Source organism: Octopus sinensis, linkage group LG3 (genome assembly GCF_006345805.1).
Source record: "Octopus sinensis linkage group LG3, ASM634580v1, whole genome shotgun sequence".
Classification (NCBI taxonomy): domain Eukaryota; kingdom Metazoa; phylum Mollusca; class Cephalopoda; order Octopoda; family Octopodidae; genus Octopus; species Octopus sinensis.
In genome coordinates, this window is record NC_042999.1 from 43214904 (window position 1) to 43235399 (window position 20496).

General features: G+C 37.1%; 1 protein-coding gene across 4 annotated transcripts in view; it reads right to left on the reverse strand.

Annotated features, from left to right (window-relative positions):
- Positions 1-20496, reverse strand: part of LOC115209221 (forkhead box protein N3) — a 418284-nt gene that overhangs the window by 160310 nt on the left and 237478 nt on the right. For all 4 annotated transcript variants that reach the window (XM_036500948.1, XM_029777488.2, XM_036500949.1 and 1 more), the window contains one exon: positions 2201-2826. In XM_036500948.1, coding sequence (XP_036356841.1) covers positions 2201-2826 — 626 coding nt within the window. The remainder of the gene's footprint in view (positions 1-2200; positions 2827-20496) is intronic.

Genomic DNA, 20496 nt, shown 5'->3' on the forward strand with positions numbered 1-20496 from the left:
ATACAGACCAAAAAAGACAAACATACAAATGTCAAAAGCATAAACTAGGAAAAACAAAAAAAAAAGCATCATCATCATCATCAGTAACATTACAATTCCAAATATTTCATTGTTTTCAAATCAGGCAACTGTGTAACAAGACAGACAAACACAGTTTCATATTTCCACTGCAGTGCTCTATCTCTGTTTGTCAATGTAATACAATTATAAGCGAGGGGGAAATTTCAAAAAAAAAAATTTTTTTTGTTCTCTTTACTAAATAAATTTAATTAAAAATAATGTAAAAAACATAAAACAAACAAATAAATAAATAAATAAAAGCACCCCAGAAATTATTATTGGAAGCTTCTTTGCTAAACAGGAAGAGAAGAGCTGGCTTCAACCAGAAACCCATTCATACTAAACCAAACAGCAAACACTTGGAAACTAAGAAACAAATTAAAACAGAAACATGCAAGAAGAAGCCATCCATCCACAATAGAGTTTTGTTTGTCTCTTTAACTTGGAAACTCAGAGAAAAATTATGGTTCTTCTAGAACTACAGGAGACCATTTGGAAATATGGAAGGGGAGGTTGTGAGAGTGGTTAAAGAAAGAAATAAGAACAATGCTGAACAAGAAAGATAGCTGTTTCTAATTTCAGCACAAAGCCAGCAGTTTTGAGGGGAAGGGATAAGACAATACTTATTTCTTTATTACCCACAAGGGGCTAAACACAGAGGGGACAAACAAGGACAGACATAGGTATTAAGACGATTACATCGACCCCAGTGCGTAACTGGTACTTAATTTATCGACCCCGAAAGGATGAAAGGCAAAGTCGACCTCGGCGGAATTTGAACTCACAACGTAACGCAGACGAAATACCGCTAAGCATTTCGCCCGGCGTGCTAACGTTTCTGCCAGCTCGCCGCCTAAGACAATACTAACAACTCCAGTTCTTGAGTGGTACTTTAGTATTATCAATCTCTAAAGGATGAAAGGCAAAGGTGACCATAGTTGGATTTGAACTTAGGTGTAAAAAAAAAAAAAAAAAAAAAAAAAAAAATGAAAAAATGCTACAAAGTATATTTTAAGACTAACATATTTGCTACCATAATAATAATAATCCTTTCTACTATAGGCACAAAACCTGAAATTTTGGAGAGGAGGAAGGTCGATTACACTGACCCCAGTACTCAACTGATACTTATTTTATGAACCCTAAAAGATAGAGTCAACCTTGGTAGAATTTCAACTCAGAACACGAAGACAGATGAAATACTGCTAAGCATTTTGTCCAACATGCTAACAATTCTGCCAGCTCACTGCCTTATATATATATAATTGCAGTAATAATCCTTTCTACCAGAGGCACAAGCCCTGAAATTTAGTGGAAGAGGATAGTCAGGTGCTTCAACCCCAGAGCTCAACTGGTATATATTTTTTCACCAACCTTGAAAGGATGAAAGACTAAGTCAACCTCAGCAGAATTTGAACTCAAAGTGTAACAATTCTGAATTATCATCGTCATCATTGAATGTTCTTTTTTCCATGCTGGCATGGGTTGGACGGTTTGACTGGGGGCTGGCAAGCCAGGAGGCCGCACCAGGCTCCAATCTGATCTGGCAGTGTTTCTACAGCTGGATGCCCTTCCTAATGCCAACCACTCCGAGAGTGTATTGAGTGCTTTTTACATGCCACCAGCATGGGAGCCAGTCTGGTGGCACTGGCATCAACCACCGTTTGGATGGTATGTTTTACATGCTACCGGCACATAGAAATAATAATAATAATAATAATAAACCTTTCTACTGTAGGCACAATTGAGTCAGTGCCATCAACCATGGTGCTTAATCACTACTTTTATTTTGTCATGGATGAAAGGCAAAGTTGAGTTCAAGAAGATCTGAGCTCAGAACAAACAACTGTAATTGTCTGATGCACTAACAATTCTGATAGTAATAATAGCCACAGAAAGAAGCCCAAAGTGTGCATGTGTGTGTGTATGTGCCTGTCCCCTACCATCACTTGACGGCCAGTGTTGTCATGTTTATATTCCAGTAAGATAGAGGTTCAGCAAAAGAGATCAATTGTGTAAGTACCAGACTGAAAGAAATAATTACTGGGCATCAGTCTATTGGACCATGTCCAGCATGGTCACAGTCTAATGACTGAAACAAGTAAAAGAAAAAATAAAAGATAATAATAATGTTATTTACCTGGCCTTTTTCTTTCTCAACCTTCTTGAAGCATTTATTCAGTGACAAATTATGCCGCACTGAATTTTTCCAACCTGTTGGTGCGCTTAGGAAGTAAGGGAAATTCTTTAATATCCAAGAGTAGATGTCTTTGACAGGCAAGCTTTTCTGTGGGGATTCCTCAATTGCCATAAAAATTAGGCAACTAAAGGAATAAGGGGGTTTATTGTTGATATGTTTTTGAGGATTATATGGTACATGGGGTGGGTGTATTGGGGTTGATGCAGGGACCACAGCTTGTATGTCTCCATTTTCTTTTTGTCCGTCCTCATCTGTTAGCTGGTCATCCACCTCACCAGCATTAATGTTCTTGATCAAATTGGTGTCCTGCAGCCACGCAAGGCTCGTTAGTTCATCGTCTTCATCCATGGGCCCTTTATCAAGGCGTAGTTCTGTGAAACAACTGTTACTCAGAGGATCGGTCTTCATATCTTCGGAATCAGAGTCCATATAATTGAGAGCACGTGACAGCGCACTCCCTGGGAAGCTCTGGCTTAGACTATTGACAAGTCTTTGCCGCATGGAAGCATCACTTTCATCAAGGCTCCTGTTGCTGCCCATGTTTGCCATGGGCCATATATCAGCCCCTAAAAAATAAAAAAAAAATAATCACAATTAAGACATACTATTAACAAAAGGCATTTTCATGTGTGAATTTAATAATACAAAAGAGCATGTTTATTTATCTTTTCTTTAGTTTTAATATTTAATAGAATAAGAGGTAACTACAACTCTCCATGTATTATCTAAACACAAACAAACTTTCTCCCTCTCTCCCTACATTTGTATAATTATCTATTTCAGTTGACGAAAACAATCTAAAAAAAACCTAAAGTTATCCACTTTCAAATGCTGAAATAGGTTTGACAGTTGTGTCAATTTGCAGAAATTTGATAGAAAGCCAATAAAAAGATGTAATAGTGGTCATTCAAATGTTAATTCTTCAACTGATTGGGAATTCACAGGAATTAAACTCAAAACTAATTTAAAAACTCCACTAATCTACCCTAACTGAAAGTTTTATTTAATCATTCTATTACTGCTTCCAGTCATTGAACTGTGATCATGATGGTTTCATCCCTTTGAAGGATTTTAGTTTACTTTATCAATCCCAATATTTTATCTGGTGCTTATTTATTGATCTCTATTTATAGAATGGCTAAGTCCACCTTAAATGATATAACTCAAGCATTTTTCTTCAACACAGTTTTTCATGCAGCTACGCCACACTAATAGAACCACAGCTATCAAAGGCAGACAAGTATAACTTGGGATCATGCCCATAGCTTTCACTAATTGCTTCAGATATCGACATAGACACCAGTAGATACGCCCACCACTCCTCTTGGTGTTCCTATTCTTGACACAGCTGACTGTCCAGAATATGACAACTGGAAAGAGATAGGGCTGCACCAGCTCTTGTATAGTATTCATTTCAGCTGAATAGACTGGATCAATGGGAAATGAAATGCCTTGTGCAAGGACACAATGTGCCACCCGGTCAAGGAATCAAACCTATGTTATAATCTTTCTTTCTTTTCACCCTTTTCAAGCCTAGCCAGGCTCATGGGCCCAGTTTCCCAGTTTCTGTGGTGTATGTGTTCCCCCCAGCTGAACGGGACGCCAGTCCATCGTAGCATTACTCAAGAAACAGGAAGAGAGAGTGAGAGAAAGTTGGGGCGAAAGAGTACAACAAGGGTCACCCCACCCTCATGGAGCTTTTAGGTGTTTTCGCTCAATAAACACACACAACGCCCGGTCAGGGAATTGAAACGGTGATCCTCTGACCATGAGTCTGCTGCCCTAACCACTGGGCCATTGCACCTCCACAATCATTAGACTAAAACTCTTAGGCCACATGCCATTATTATGCTACATCCATTTAGGTCATAAATGAAAATAAATGTTACCATTACTAGAGTTCCATAAGGTATGTCTACTCTATACCAACATAAATATGGATGTGTATGTATTTACAAATTGCAGGACTCTCTCTCTCTCTCTCTCTCTCCTCTCTCTCTCTCTCACACACACTTGTTCTACTAGATATTAACTTCTAAATGTTTAAATATTGATGTGTGTGTGTGTGTGTGGTGTGTGTGTGTGTGTGTGTGGTGTGTGTGTGTGTGTGTGTGTGTGTATGTTCTTGTTTCTGGTGTGTATGTGAATGTGTTCTGGTTTATTTTGTGGCTCTGCAAGACCAGTGAGACTGGTCTGGTTAATTCCCTTTTCTTTTGCAGGGTTTAGTCAGAAAAGGGATAAGGGCAACAATAATCTTTACAGTCCTTTCCCAACTAATGAAACTGATGGGGATCATATTGATCTTGTCTCATTCAAGAGCACACAGACAGAACCACTACATATATCAACAAACCATCATCATACTTCATCTCTCTCTCTCTCTCTCTCTCTCTCTCTCTCTCTGCTGAAAGGTACAGAATGCAACCAGAACCTTCAGTATCACTACAAATGCAAGGCTTCACTATAACAGATCTTTCCTGAGGAATGCACATCCTTGACATAGCAAACACAGCATCACAAAAGAAGCCTTCTTTCTTCCCTTTCACAACCAAATAATACTTCAACTTCACCAACAACAATAAACTCTCGACGAAGGTGAGGTGAGCCCTACAACAGAGTGCTTACTCCCACATCTGGAACATTATCATTACAGCATACACATCCTTTACCAATTTCTAAAGAAAAGCTAATCTACTAATTGGCATTAAGTTCCCCACAAACACTTTAACCAGTGTCTCCTCTCTATGCCTTTTCTACCACTACTACCTTAGCCTCTGCTCTTCAAAGCCAAATGGTCACATACCAGCTCTATATAAGCACTTGGATTTCATTTGTCTCCCTCTCTCCCATATTGTATCTCTATATAAACACAGAATGCACCACACTAACTGCTACAGCCAAACATTCTTAATGGAGAACAGCATCCTTCTGGATATGTCTACATGTGTTTCTCCTGGTAAAATAAACTTGCAGCTTGTTTTAAGAGGAAATTAACTACATCAGTATAACTGGTCTTGCAGGGCATGCAAAGACCCTGGGCACAAAATAAATCAGAACACACACACACACAAACCAATAAACATTTGAAAGTCAATATCTAGCAGAAAAATGTGAGTAGAATATATGAAGAATAGGGTAAGTAGCTCTCTGTGCAGCAAAGTATACCTTTAAGTGCATATGTATTTATGCACATTTGTATGCACGTGCACACACACACACACACACACACACCTAGATGCACACAGCTAACAAAAACAGAATAGTTACAAATGTTTTAAATAGATGGAAAAAAATTTTATTCCAAGAATAAAATTAACTAAAACACAAACTAATCACAACTAAATAAAATGACTTTTCTACTATTAAAAACTTAAACACAAAAATAGATGCCTCTTAGTTAAAAACACACACACACACACACACAAACAAATACTCATGCTCTTCTATTAAATGCTTTCTCCTGGCTATAAAAGAACAAGAAGGGGAAAAAAGGTGGTGGCTTGTTGTTCTTCTACAATTAGATTATAGACAGGAAGGAATTAAAAGAATTTATAAAAGACATTTTATAAATAGCATAGAGTTAAAATAATTGAAAGTATTGATCCATTGTATAGATCATTACTAAGTTCCTTAACCTATATGAACTTGTATATCTCCTCTCTTTTTTTTTCCCAAATGGGGCACCCATGTATTTCCTCTACTGCAAGGCACCCATTTCTGTCCCTCAATCACACTCAAAACCTCTCCTCACACCTCAGTACTACTCCCCACTCAGCTGACAGGTCTTGTCTTGCAAATTACATGGTGACCTCACTGGTGCTGATGTCACATAAAATGTACCCAGTCCACTCTGTAAAGTGGTTAGCATTAGGAAAGGCATCCAACAACATAGAACCATGCCAAAGCAGACAGCAGAGCTGGGCCCAGTCTTCTGACTTGTCAGCTCCTGTTAAACCATCCAATCAATGCCAGAATGAAGGCAGACATTAAATGCTAACTATAATGATGATCAACATATTCATTGTACATTATTTGCTTCAAGTGTACTGTTCAACCTTCAATATATATACTGCTATCTCTAGCAGACAGGTGTCCACCAGTGAAGATAAGCACAAATAGCTCAAAACCAGATGGTCCGTTGGTCCCATCATCACTGAAAGATGGCTGGGGGTATGTGCTTGCAATATATATTGAGTGGAGATTGCATCGACAACCAGCTGGAAGAGGCATCCTCCAGGGGTTAAAAACATAGTAACATCAGTTTCTACGGAACAAACATGTTTAAGTGACAATAAACATTATTTCTCAGTACAGTTGCTACTTTCATCACTTATAAAGATTTTCTACTTTGCTTCTTTCATATATATATATATAATATATATATATATATATATATATATATATAGACATACATACTTCATTACTGAACAATTACACCTGAAATTCTAAGTAGTTGCAGTGATTAATATAAACACCAGCATTTCATGATGCATCAAATTTTTCAAAGGCATGTTTCAGTATACAAGAAATAGCACCAAAATCAACCTCAAGTCACAACCCAACCACAGCCAAAACAGTCAAATAGCTACAGTTATATAGGCACCAGAGTTGCACAATCTCTCTTTTACACTTCTACTTGTTTCAGTCATTTGACTGTGGCCATACTGGAGCACCACCATTAGTCAAGCAAATCGACCTCAGGACTTATTCTTTGTAAGCCGAGTACTTATTCTATCGGTCTCTTTCTGCCGAACCGCTAAGTTACGGGGACATAAACACACCAGCATCGGTTGTCAAGCGATGTTGAGAGGACACACAGACACACACACACATATATAATATATATATATACATATGTACGACGGGCTTCTTTCAGTTTTTATCTACCAAATCCACTCACAAGGCTTTGGTCAGACTGAGGCTATAGAAGACACTTGCCCAAGGTGCCACACAGTGGGACTGAACCTGGGACCATGTGGTTGGTAAGCAAGCTACTTACCACACAGCCACTCCTGCACCTGAATTTATAGAATTTTCCTAACTAGTGTGTCAGTATATAAGAAATAACAGCCATATTTCCCTCAAATCACATCCCTACCATATTTAAAAAGAATTTTTAAAGGATGTAAAACATACATCATACAGTAAGATGGACAATGTCAGATCTAAAAAAAAAAAAAAAACTAAATGAGAGTCTGTTTATGTGGTCACCCAACCTGTTAGAAATATGAACCGTAATTGGATAATGTATCAGTGCCTTTAGAACTAAAAAGATAGAATGATCATAGCAGGAATGCTTCTGATGAAAGGTTCCTCTATCAAAATAGACTTGGGTTAAACAACCTCAACAAATTGAGAAGTGAGTAGAGAATAAAAATAAATACAAATTACAACAGTGCAACTATTGAAGAAACTGACAAAGTATAAAGATGGTGGTGGTGATGGTGGTTGCATATGGTGGGCGGGAGTGAAGTGAAGTGATAGTAAAGAAATATCATATTCAAGGTTGGTTATGTAATATAACCTGCTGGGTGTAACTCCAGCTGACTGACTGATTTATTCAACCAGATGTATGAGCAATGTGCAAACAATAAGAGAGAGGTGGAGGAAGAGAGGGAGAAGGGAAGGGGAGAGAGAGACTGCATGCATGGAGACAGGGAAGGAGGCTTAGTGACAGGATGAGAATTGTAAGAGTTGAGATGCAAAGTACTCTATGCATTATACTATATATATATATATATATATATATATATATATGCGTGTGTGTTTGTGTGTGTACATGTATACACACACATATACACATACATATATATATATATACACACAGACATATACATATGCACATATATATACACATACATATGCACACATACACAGACACATATACACATACACACAGACATACATATGCACACATACACATATATACACACATATATATACACATACATATGCACACATACACATATACACACACATACATATGCACACATACATATAAACACATATATATATACACATACATATGCACACACACATGCACATACACACATACATATGCATACATGTATATACACATATGTATATACATACACACATATATATACATGCATAGATGTATATACACACACACATATATAAACACAGAAAAAGAGAGAGAGAATTATAACAGCAACATTATGTGCACACTGACACAACTGGCTCACTTAACCTGATCTGTGTACAATGCACAACAATTGTAGACACAGTGTTTGCCTGTGTGCATGTGCTGCGTTGAAGGGTATCATACCTAATGAATAGAAACACACCCAAGTTACCACCTGCATATGCACTCACCAACAAATCTAAGTGCATATGAACACTCACATGCATGCACACATTCAAAAGTACATATGCACTTGAAGTAGACAGGTCTGTGCACAGATGCAGATATACACACAAACATAAAAATAAATAGATATATATATATATATACATATATATATATATATATACACATCAGAAATACAATCTGAAAGACTAAAATAAAGGGAGTGAGTGGGGTTCCTCATTATAGGTTAATTTAGTTCAACAGGATTAGTGTCAGTCGCACCTTTGTTACAAAGGCATATCAATTAACTGACAAATAGCATCACATACTATAAAACAACAGACAACTTGTGGATGGATGCATGTATTTATGTGTGTGTATGTGTATATATATATACACACACACATATTTACATACATACACATACATATATACTTACATATACACTTACATACACACACATACATACATACATACATACATACATACATACATGCATATATATAAGTAAATATATATATATATATATATACATATATATACGTAACTTAGCGGCTCGGCAAAAGAGACCAATAAAATAAGTACTAGGCTTACAAAGAATAAGTCCCAGGGTCGATTTGCTCGACTAATTTGCGGTGCTCCAGCATGGCCACAGTCAAATGACTGAAACAAGTAAAAGATAAAAGAGATATACATATGTATGCCCATACATATGTATGTATGTATACATACCCACATATACATATATATGTATGTATTCTTTTATTTTAGTCGAACAAATTGACCCAGGACATTCTTTCTAAGCCTAGTACTTGTATCAGTCTGTTTTGCTGAACCGCTATGTTATGGGGATGAATATATACCAACACCAGTTGTCAAGCGATGGTGGGTGGTGGACAAACACAGAATCAGAAACATACACATATATGTGTATATATGTGTGTGTGTGTGTATATATATATATATACATATATATATACACACACACACACACATATATACACACATATATACACACACACACACACACACACACACACAACACATATATATATACACACACCACATATATATACACATACACACACACACATATATATATACACATACACACACACATATATATATATATACATACACACACACACACACACACACATATATATACACACACACATATATATATATACACATACACACACATATATATATATATATATATACACATACACACATAAATCTTGCTTCAGTCAACTTTGCCTTTCGTCCTTCCAGGTTTGTTAAAGTACCAGCCAAATACTGGAGTTGATATAATGACTAATGCTTGACCTTAAAACTGCTGGCCTTGTGCCTAAATTAGAACGCTGGCAAAATTGTTAGCACACCGGGCAAAAATGCTTAGCAGCATTTCATGACTTCATGTTCTGAGTGTGACATAGCCTTACATCCATCTGAGGTCAATAAAAATAAGTACCTGGTGTGTCCTAGGGATCAATGTAATTAATTTACTCTCCTCCCCTGAATTTGCTGGCCTAATACCAAAATTTGAAAACACTATTGCAGATTTGTTAGCACACCAGACTAAATGAATCAATAAAATAAGTACCAGCTGATAGTGGGGTTGTTGTAATCAGATAGCCCCTTCCCCTAATATTTCAGGCCTTGTGCTTAAAGTGATAAGTATTATTACAATTATTACACTCACGGAGTGGTTGGCATTAGGAAGGGCATCCAGCTGTAGAAACACTGCCAGGTCAGACTGGGCCTGGTGCAGCCTCCTGGCTTCCCAGACCCCAGTTGAACCATCCAACCCATGCTAGCATGGAAAGCGGACGTTAAACGATGATGATGATGATGATTATCATCACCAAGGAAAGAGGGGAACCCAGATGGAGAGAGCATGAGCAAGAAAGAGTGAGTGAGTGAATAAGAGAAGGATTCTAGAGAGAGAGAAAAAAAAAACTTACTGTTTCCTTTGTATCAAAAAACCTAACTTCCATCTATATATAAATATATATATACATACATACATACATACATACATGTACATCACAATGAAATATTTTCACAGAAACAGTGAAGTATTGCACAAACATGTTCAGGTATTTGATATAAATTTCATGTGAGCAGAGCATGTATGTGATTTTTATGAAATTAAAAAGCAATTTTTTTTCTTCTTTTACATCAGCATTCAAGACACTTCAATTCATTAAAATAAAATGAAAGCACTCTCTCTCTTTCTCTCTCTCTCTACATAATGCTTAAAAATATGCCTATAAATTTGAAAAAAGCTTTGTGTTTGTACATATTTAAATTGCATTACAGTAACTATTGCATTTATTTTCCTTATCCCAGCATTCAAGTACATTAAATTTATTGAAGATAAGTTAAGGGTAAGAGAGGTAACATCTTAATAAATTGTGTATTTGATTCTAAGACACCGAACAACCTTTGGTCAATAAAACAAATTGCTAAAAATAAACTTTGTTTTGGTGTAGGAGATCACGGGGCAAAACATTAAACTGCATGGCATTTTAAGGTTCCAGTTTGGGAGGTCAGGACTTTTATGAAGTATAGAGTTACCACATTGTTAATACTTAGTCACCACTATTTCCATGTCTACTTTGTTCTGGATAGTAGTCATCATCATCATCATCATTGTTCGACCGTGGTCGAGACAATGGAATTTACCATGCTACACCAGACTTCACGGTCCATCATAGAATTACGGAGATCCTGTTGCTGGATGCCTGTATTCCTGGAGATTACATCAGGGTAGTACCTGCCAAGAGCCACAGTTATGGGTCAGACAATAGAAGATGGTCATATGGCTAAGGTGTACAGGACTTGGAGGCAGGCTGGCCACAAGACATGTGTCACACACGTTAGCCTGTGTCTCATGAGTAAGCTTGGGAGAGCTGGAGACTAACAGGGTAACTGTAAATATACTAACAGAAAGCAAGAGGAAACCACTGTAGTATCTTTTTCAAGAAAATGTCATGAATATTTAGACCTTAGCATGAAGGTCCATAATGACCAACATCTGTAACGGAGGGAAAGAGAAGGACTTTCTAATAAAGGCTTGAAGATTTTTAGAGAAATAGGTGAAGTGTAATATAACTGAAGGCATCCCAATTAGGAACTGAAACATGTTGACAGATTTTGTGATTTTGCTACTTGCCAATCACAATACACTTTTTACAATAATAACAAACTCAAAACCCCTCATCCACACACACAATGTCAGAAAGTAGGGCTTCTATTTTTCAGTGTGCTTAAAAACATCAGCTAAATCTAGCCCTAATCAAATCCTGTGCCTTGAAGAAAGGAAGAGCACATTGGCTATTGTAGGTCCCAGATGCTTGAAAAATAATGATGTGATGGCTACAGTTCAAACATCTTTCATCAACGGGTCTGCTCAGAATTGACCAGAAGCTAAGTAATGAGAAAAAACACATTGTATACAGTGTAGGATGATCATGATTGGAAAGTCTTTGATCATAAGTTTCCTTAATTAGGAACTAAATAACAATACAAACTCTACTCCTTCCCTTAATTTTTTTTATATTTATTATAAAAAAAGAGCATATCAGCTAATTTTGATAGGTGCATATTTCTCCTACTACCACTCTGGCTACATTTTGTTTATGCTTTTAGTTACTTCGAATCAAACCAAGAGTATATAAGAACTAAGAAAATGAAGACTACTAAACATGGACATGAAATTTCAATGTCACAGCATTATTTACAATAGGTCGTAAGTTATAGAAAGTAAGTCAGATCAGAAGTTTATTATTATTTTCCCAATACAACAACCTTAACTGAGTCACTAAGAATATTATCTCACAATCTAGCAAATAATAGTTTGTTTATGGTTTGTTACATTTAATGTACAGGGTACAAAGTTTATTTCCATTTTTTTTTTTAAATTATCTATCGTCATGTTAAAAGCACTCATATCAGCACCACATAATGGAGCATTTGTACTGATGCAAGGCAATAAAATCGCTCAAGCTGGTGCCACATTAAAAAGCATCTGTACCAGTGCCATGTTAAGAAGCACCCCCCTGCTAGTGCCATATAGGAAGCACCCAGCACACTTTGTGGAAGTGGTTGGAGTTAGGAAGGAAGGGCATCCAGCCTTTAGAAATGACATTCAAATCAGACAAATAGAGCCTGGGTTGCTTTGCAGCTGGCCAACTCCTGTAGAACCATCCAATCTGTGCTAACATGGAAAACAGATGTTAAATGATGATGATGATGATGGTGGTGGTGGTGATGATGATAAGGAGGAGGAGGAGGAGGAAGAGGAGTCATTTGAGCCATTTAAAAACACACCAATGAAATCTGTTCAATTCACTTGTTTATTTCCTGAGTTGTCAAATTTTTTAAATTGTTCCTCTCTGCGGCCCTGAACTACTTTACTAGAGGAACCTGGAACCATGTCCAGTGACCAACGTAACACAACAATAAGGTAACAAATATTTCAACACTTCAAGAAATAAATTAAAAATGAATTTAACAAGGTTTTTTTTTTTTTTTTAAAATCATTTATGTGTTATTGAATTGCTAAAATGACTCATCTGAAATGTAAATACTTCAGTTTCAACAGAGTTTTACATCAACTTATTTGCTACACAAGTTACAATTCTGAAATATTTGTTTCAGGTTTCATTTTGCACTACTTTATCTTCATGAAGCTGACCCAGTAAACTAGCTTCTCTCTAAAGAAAGACCCTACCCAAAACATTAATCTCGTCTTCCTTACAGTAAAATAATTTATTCATCATCATCACCCTCATCATCTCAATGTTTACTTTTCCATGCTTCATGGGTCAGACAGAACCGATAGTAGCAAACATTAGTCAGCGAGCTGGCAGAAACGTTAGCACGCCAGGCAAAGTACTTACCAATATTTTGTGTCTTACTACACTCATGGAGTAAATTGGCATTAGGAAGGGCATCCAGCTGTAGAAACACTGCCAGATCAGACTGGAGCCTGGTTGCAGCCTCCTGGCTTCCCAGACCCCAGCTGAACCATCCAACCCAAGCTAGCATGGGAAACAGACGTTAAACGATGATGATGATTCTACAGCCAGGTGTCCTGCTTGTCACCAAACCTCATTTGTTTCCATGGAAGATTCAAAATGAACAATATTTGTACACCTGTGAAGCTCAATTTACAACTAACACACAATGTCAGGGCAAGCAGAGACAACTGCGCACACATGTACATATACACAGCACACACACTTACAAACTCATATACCTGCTTATGTGATGGGCTTCTTTCAGTTTCTGTCTACCAAATCCACTCAGATGGCTTTAGTTGACACAAGGATATAGTAGAAAACACTTGCCTAAGGGTGTCAGACATCAGAACTGAACCCAAAATCATGAAATTGGGAAGTTTTTTTGTTTTTTTTTATCACGCAGCCATGTCTTTGAATTTATTATTGTATTTACTATTTATCAACACAGACCATCACTAGTTTCCTTGGATTGTATTATTTACTACATTAACAAGTAACTAACTAGTTTCTTTAAAAACTAAACATAAAACTGGCCTGAAGTTGGATATTTTCAAGATTTCAAGTAGGACAGTACTTGAGTTTTATTTCCCATCCTCTATCCTTCTCTCTCTCTCTCTCTCTCTCTCCTCTCTCTCTCTCTCACACACACATACACACACACACACACACACACACACACAGATACACAGTTAGGTATAAGTAGTGGAAGGAGATTAATCACATTCCAAAAGCTAATCCTTAAGCCAATATGTCAACAAGATTGGGATGGTCCCAGATAGAAAGTTTACTATAAAATTTAAAAAAAAACACACTCACAAAAAGACAAGAAAACCGGAAAAATGTATTTGATCAGAGTTAGTTAAGACTGTACATTTGTGGCATTATTCATTACTTCTCTCCTCATGAAGGTTATTGGAAGAGCAAAAGAAGGGAAACTGCTTCCATCAAAAACAATAACCACAAGAGAGAGATATTTAGAGCAACAGAAAGCATGTTAAGTTCTTTCAATAAGCAAGCATTTGAGTATACACAGTCTGATCAATAAGTATATGGACTGTTGCCATAGTAAAGCACACAGAGTGAAGCCGCTTGGCACAGACTGACTTGAACTCTGCTGTGCATGCACACTATGTTTTAACATTCTAGCTCACTTCTGCTGTTTACAGCAGTGCTTGGAAGGAACATGTGTAGCATGTGATCGTCGCATTGACCATGACAGAGGAGGTTGAGCAGAGAATCTGCATCAAATTTTGCTAAAAGTTTGGCGATACCTACTCAGAGGCCAATTCAAAGTTTTCAAAAAATTTTCATCATTCTTGACACAATTAAGGAGATTTTGTGCAACTGAAACCCCAATGTCTTTTTGGTCAGCTGAGAGCAGCTTTGGCACAAACTTGGCAGACACACATCTCATACCCAAATCTTCAGTGATAATGGACTGAACTGAACCATAACTGATCTGCACATCCTTTGATAACTCACAGAGGATGATTCAATGATTTTCCCCCCTCACAACTGCATACACATCTGCAATGTTTTACACAGGTCTCCCAAAACATTCATCAATATCGACATTTTTCGGCCATCATCTTTGCCAAGCAGCTTCACTCTCCATGCTTTAGCTTCGTTACTATAGCAACAGTCCGGATAGTTATTGATGAAACCTCATAACTCCCAACAACTATGATTTCTATAATAACAATAATACTTTCTTAATAATAATAATCCTTTCTATTATAGGCACAAGGCCTGAAATTCCATGGAGGGACAAAGTCAATTACATCAACCCCAGTGCTCAACTGGTACTTAATTTATCGACTCTGAAAGCATGAAAGGTAAAGTCAACCTCAACAAAATTTGAACTCAGAACATGAAGGTGGACAAAATACTCGTTGTATGTATGTATGTATGTATATATTATCATCATCATCGTTTAATGTCCGTTTTCCATGCTAGCATGGGTTGGATGGTTCAACTGGAGTCTGGGAAGCCAGAAGGCTGCGCCAGGCCCAGTCTGATCTGGCAGTGTTTCTACAGCTGGATGCCCTTTCCTAACGCCAACCACTTTGTGAGTGTAGTGGGTGCTTTTTACGTGCCACCTGCACAGGTGCCAGATAAGGCTGGCAAACGGCCACGATCGGATGGTGCATACACACACACATATACGACAGGCTTCTTTCAGTTTCCGTTTACCAAATCCACTCACAAGGTTTTGGTCAACCTGAGGCTAGAGTAGAAGACACTTGCCCAAGGTGCCACGCAGTGATTAAGCTTATGCATATTTGTAGAGTGCTCAGCCACTTGCTAGTTAATTTCACGAGTAGGCTGTTCCGTTATTCAAATCAACTGGAAACCATGTCATGGTAACCAATGGAATACCAGATTCCTGAGACAGGCACTCCAATGACGAAAGAGCCTCTGCCTACAAGAAACAGCGGCTAAATTTTTCAAAATCACACAGTACTACCTTAATAGAAGTAAATATTGACTATGTTCCTGCATACTCCTAAACAGATGGAATGTTCACAGTTGGAATATCTCTGTTCATAGGTCTGCTTGACTTGGGGGTTAAACAACAACCAAGGAAACCTCTAAGGTTCGCAACACACCTTCTAAAAAGTAAGAAACAGGTGGATTTCTAGATATTCATAAATAGCACACCTGAAGTGGTTTTATACCTTGCTAGAAACAGCAACCAAATCTTTAAATCCTATTCTATTGTAAAAAAAAAAAACAAAAAAAAAACAACAAAAAAACAAAAGAATGGATATCACAGTCCTAGATAGGAGGGGGGTGGGCAAAGACAAAGAAAACAGATTGTTCAGGTTGGAAGTAGAGCAACCCTTGCCTTTGATCAGAGACCTGCTTGATCAGAGCTAACATCAGGGTGGAGAGGGACACTAACACCAACTACAACAGCATTAGATACATAAAAGAGAAAGGTGTGTGATTTATTATGATAGAATCTGAGTAGATAAAAACCCAATAGTGAAATAGAAGCTTTTGATCCAATGTCAACAGAGAAGATATTGCTTTTAACAGCACTTCATATGAGAGAGAGAGAGGGAGAAAAGAAAGAAACAGCTTGACCTTTAGCACAACACGAAAGTGAAACTCAAGACACACAGAAGCAACAAGTGTGTGTACCTGTGTCAGTGTGAGTGAGTAGTGTACAAGTTGATTAACATGTGAACCCTCCAGTATATTCACTATCTAATAAACAACTCCATCTTCCACTCACCTCACACACTCACCATACCTTTATATATGTGTATATATACACATACACACATGTATGTATATGTGTGTGTATATATGTGTGTGTAAACAAACACGTATGTATATATATATATACATATATGTGTGTATACATAAACACGTATGTATTTATAAGCATTTATGTATGTGTATGTATGTATATGTGTATATATATATATGTGTGTATATATATATATGTATGTGTATATATGTATATATATATGTGTATATATGTATATATATATATATGTGTATGTATATATATGTATGTATGTATATATGTATGTATGTATATATATATATATATGTATATATGTATGTATATATATATGTATGTATATATATATGTATGTATATATACATACACACTGCACAGACATAGAGAAACTAACACACAAATACATACGCACACACTCACTAACAGGCATACAAAAAGCCAACAATCATAAATATCACGTGTGTGTGTGTGTGTGTACACATACAGACAGACAGATACATGTATACATACACACAGAGGATTGAAAGTATATGTTAGTATATACACACATAGAGAAACAAACTAACATGTAGATATAAATAAACACAAAACAGACTTTGAATCATATGTACGGTACATTGTTGTTTCAACAAAGAAAATTCTTGTTTTAATGTTACATACCAATAATATAGAGAATCTGATAAGAAATCTTGCTATTTCCATTAGTAACAACCAACAAAAGAAACTATGATATGCCATCAAGGAGAGCCCAAACAGCATGTTGTTGTTGTTGTTTAGCCCCAGGTCTGTCTTGATTAAGCAAACATTTGATCAAAGATATTCCAGTCATGACCATCTCGTATTTTTATTCAGCCAGTTTAATTATGACTACCCTATCTATTTCTTTATTGCCCACAGGGGGCTAAACATAGAGGGGACAAACAAGGACAGACAAAGGGATTAAGTCAATTACATCGACCCCAGTGCGTAACTGGTACTTATTTAATCGACCCAGAAAGGATGAAAGGCAAAGTCGACCTCGGCGGAATTTGAACTCAGAACATAACGGCAGACGAAATACGGCTACACATTTCGCCCGGCGTGCTAACGTTTCTGCCAGCTCGCCGCCTTCAAATTATGACTACCCTATCCCCATGTGTCACTTTTTAAAACAGCCGTTAAATCTCCCTCATATCACACCTTACCTATGTTCAGTGAAATTAAATAAAAACCTAATAATACTGACTACTGATGTAATCTATCAGCCTGTGAAAAATAGCAACCAAACCTTCCTCAAATCACACCTTAATGCTTTAGCATTTCAATTACTCTGTCAAAGGTAACGGTTATCTATTCACACTGTTTAGAATTAATTATGTATTTTCTAGTAGCTTTGAGATCTTGACAGGTGTGATTGTTTATTTCTAAAATGACATTGTAGGATATGTGTGAGGGGTCAAATCTGGCCAGTTTGAACATAAAACAGAGAATATTTAGGCAGGATATGGCCAGTTTAACCTGTAAGTACCTGTTTTACTTTCTAAATGTAATGCATTCACATTGTTTAGAATTAATCATGTATGACTGGCAGAATATTTGGGTCAGATATGGCCAGTTTAAATGCTAAAAGATTAAATAAGAAAGACACTGGAAAAGTCATCTTTGATGTATAATGTGTGAAAGTAAGACAATCTTTTTTATCTTTTACTTGCTTCAGTCAAGAATTTCAATCAAATGAATCAATCCCAGTACTTATATTTTGTAAAGCCTGGTACTCGTTCTATCAGCCTCTTTTGCTGAACCACTAAGTTACAGGGATACAGACACATACACACACAAAGAGTTTGGGTTTCTTTCAGTTTCTTTCTACCAAAATCACTCACAAGCTTTCGGTCAGCCCAAAGCTATAAAAGACACTTGCCCTATGTACCATGCAATTGGACTTGAACCCATAAAACTATGTGGCTAGGAAACAAAATTCTTATCACACAGCCACACCTGGTCGCACATAGAATAGCTGTGATCATAGGTCTGCTTATCAGGGCTGACCAGGGGTTAAGCAACAACATGAAAATAGAACCTGTGAAGATAAACACCAACATGATACAACACCTACCTACTTCAAACACATAAGGGAATCTCTATATGTCTGCTGAATCTGCAAGAAGTAGTAACCAAATCTCTCTCAAATCACACCCCCATCACCACAGAAAGGAAAACCTTGGATAAAGTTGTCCTGTGTTCCCCACACATAGGAAAAAATTGGAATAGTCCACAAATGGAATGCTTTTGATCATAGGTCTGCTTGGTCATGGTTATTCCGGGGGCTAAACAACAATAGCTTATCTACTTAACCATTCACCCAAACAAGCAAATAGCCTCCCCTGGCATCTAACCAGTCGACCACACCCATCCACTTCTGACTACAAATCTTCTAACACAGTGTCAAAACCAAACCAGATAGCATTAACCCAGCTCTTTTTCTTTTTTCTTTTTTTTATTGTGACTCCTACTCCTCAACTCTCTCTCTCACACATACACAGACTGTTCCACATCAATAATGTCTGCGAAGTACAGGAATCTTGGTAGCGCGCAATATTGATCAAAAGACAACATTCTGCATGTTTTATAGCATAATCAGTTCAGTGTGGTTATTGCATGATGTAAAAATGAAAGAGAGGAGAGGAAGGGGGGCAGGAGAGGAGAGAAGTTTGTTGTGGTTGCAAGCAGCCGTAGAGAAGAGAGCATGAGAAAATGGGAAGGAGACGGGGGGGGGGCGTTTTCCAAAGAAACAGTCTAGTACAAATCACTATTGGTGCTAACCAATTTCATAAGTGGTGGTGGTGACTGACAAGACATAAGAATTTAAATAACAACAATACAATGTGGCAGTGGCAACCAGCAGACGAATGAGATTAGGAGAAGGAGCAGGTTGATGAAAAAAAGAATAGTTCAGAAGAAGAGGAGAGGCAAGTGAAGAATGAAGAAAAGGAGAGGAAGAATTGAAAGAGTCAAAGAGGAGGGTTAATAACCACCACCACCACCATCATCGTCTAATGGACTGCAACCTCTGCACAGAACATGATGAAGGACATGCCACCTATCCCATTTCATCAGTTACAGAATCACTATCCTTCGTGAGCTTTTAATTTCGAAAGGACATCCATGGTTCATCCTATCTTGAGCCAGTTTCCAGATGATGAGTACAAAATGATTAACTGTAGACAAAAACTACACTTGAAAACTATTGGATTGGCAAGAAAGTAATATTGCAAATAGTTAGGATCTTTTTTTTTTAATGACTTTTTTTAATATTATGATTTTTTTTTTTTTTTGACATTTGATAGCCGCTTACTTTATCAGCAAATTGTATGTAATTTTGCTTACTTCAGTGTTGATTTTAACATGGAGTGCAAATACGAACATTTTCTCCTTATTCTTCTTTTTTATTTCTATAAAGAAAAGAAAGCCACTTAGGCTCATAAAGAGATATGTGACGTTTATGGTTTAACAGAATGCACATCGTTTAAAAAGTTCTGTTCTGGAGATTTTTCACTCAAAGATGACCAACATTCTGGTCAAGCTACTGAAGTTGATGATGACTGAATCAAAGCCATAACTGAATTTGATTGTCATATAACTGTGCCAGATTGCAGAG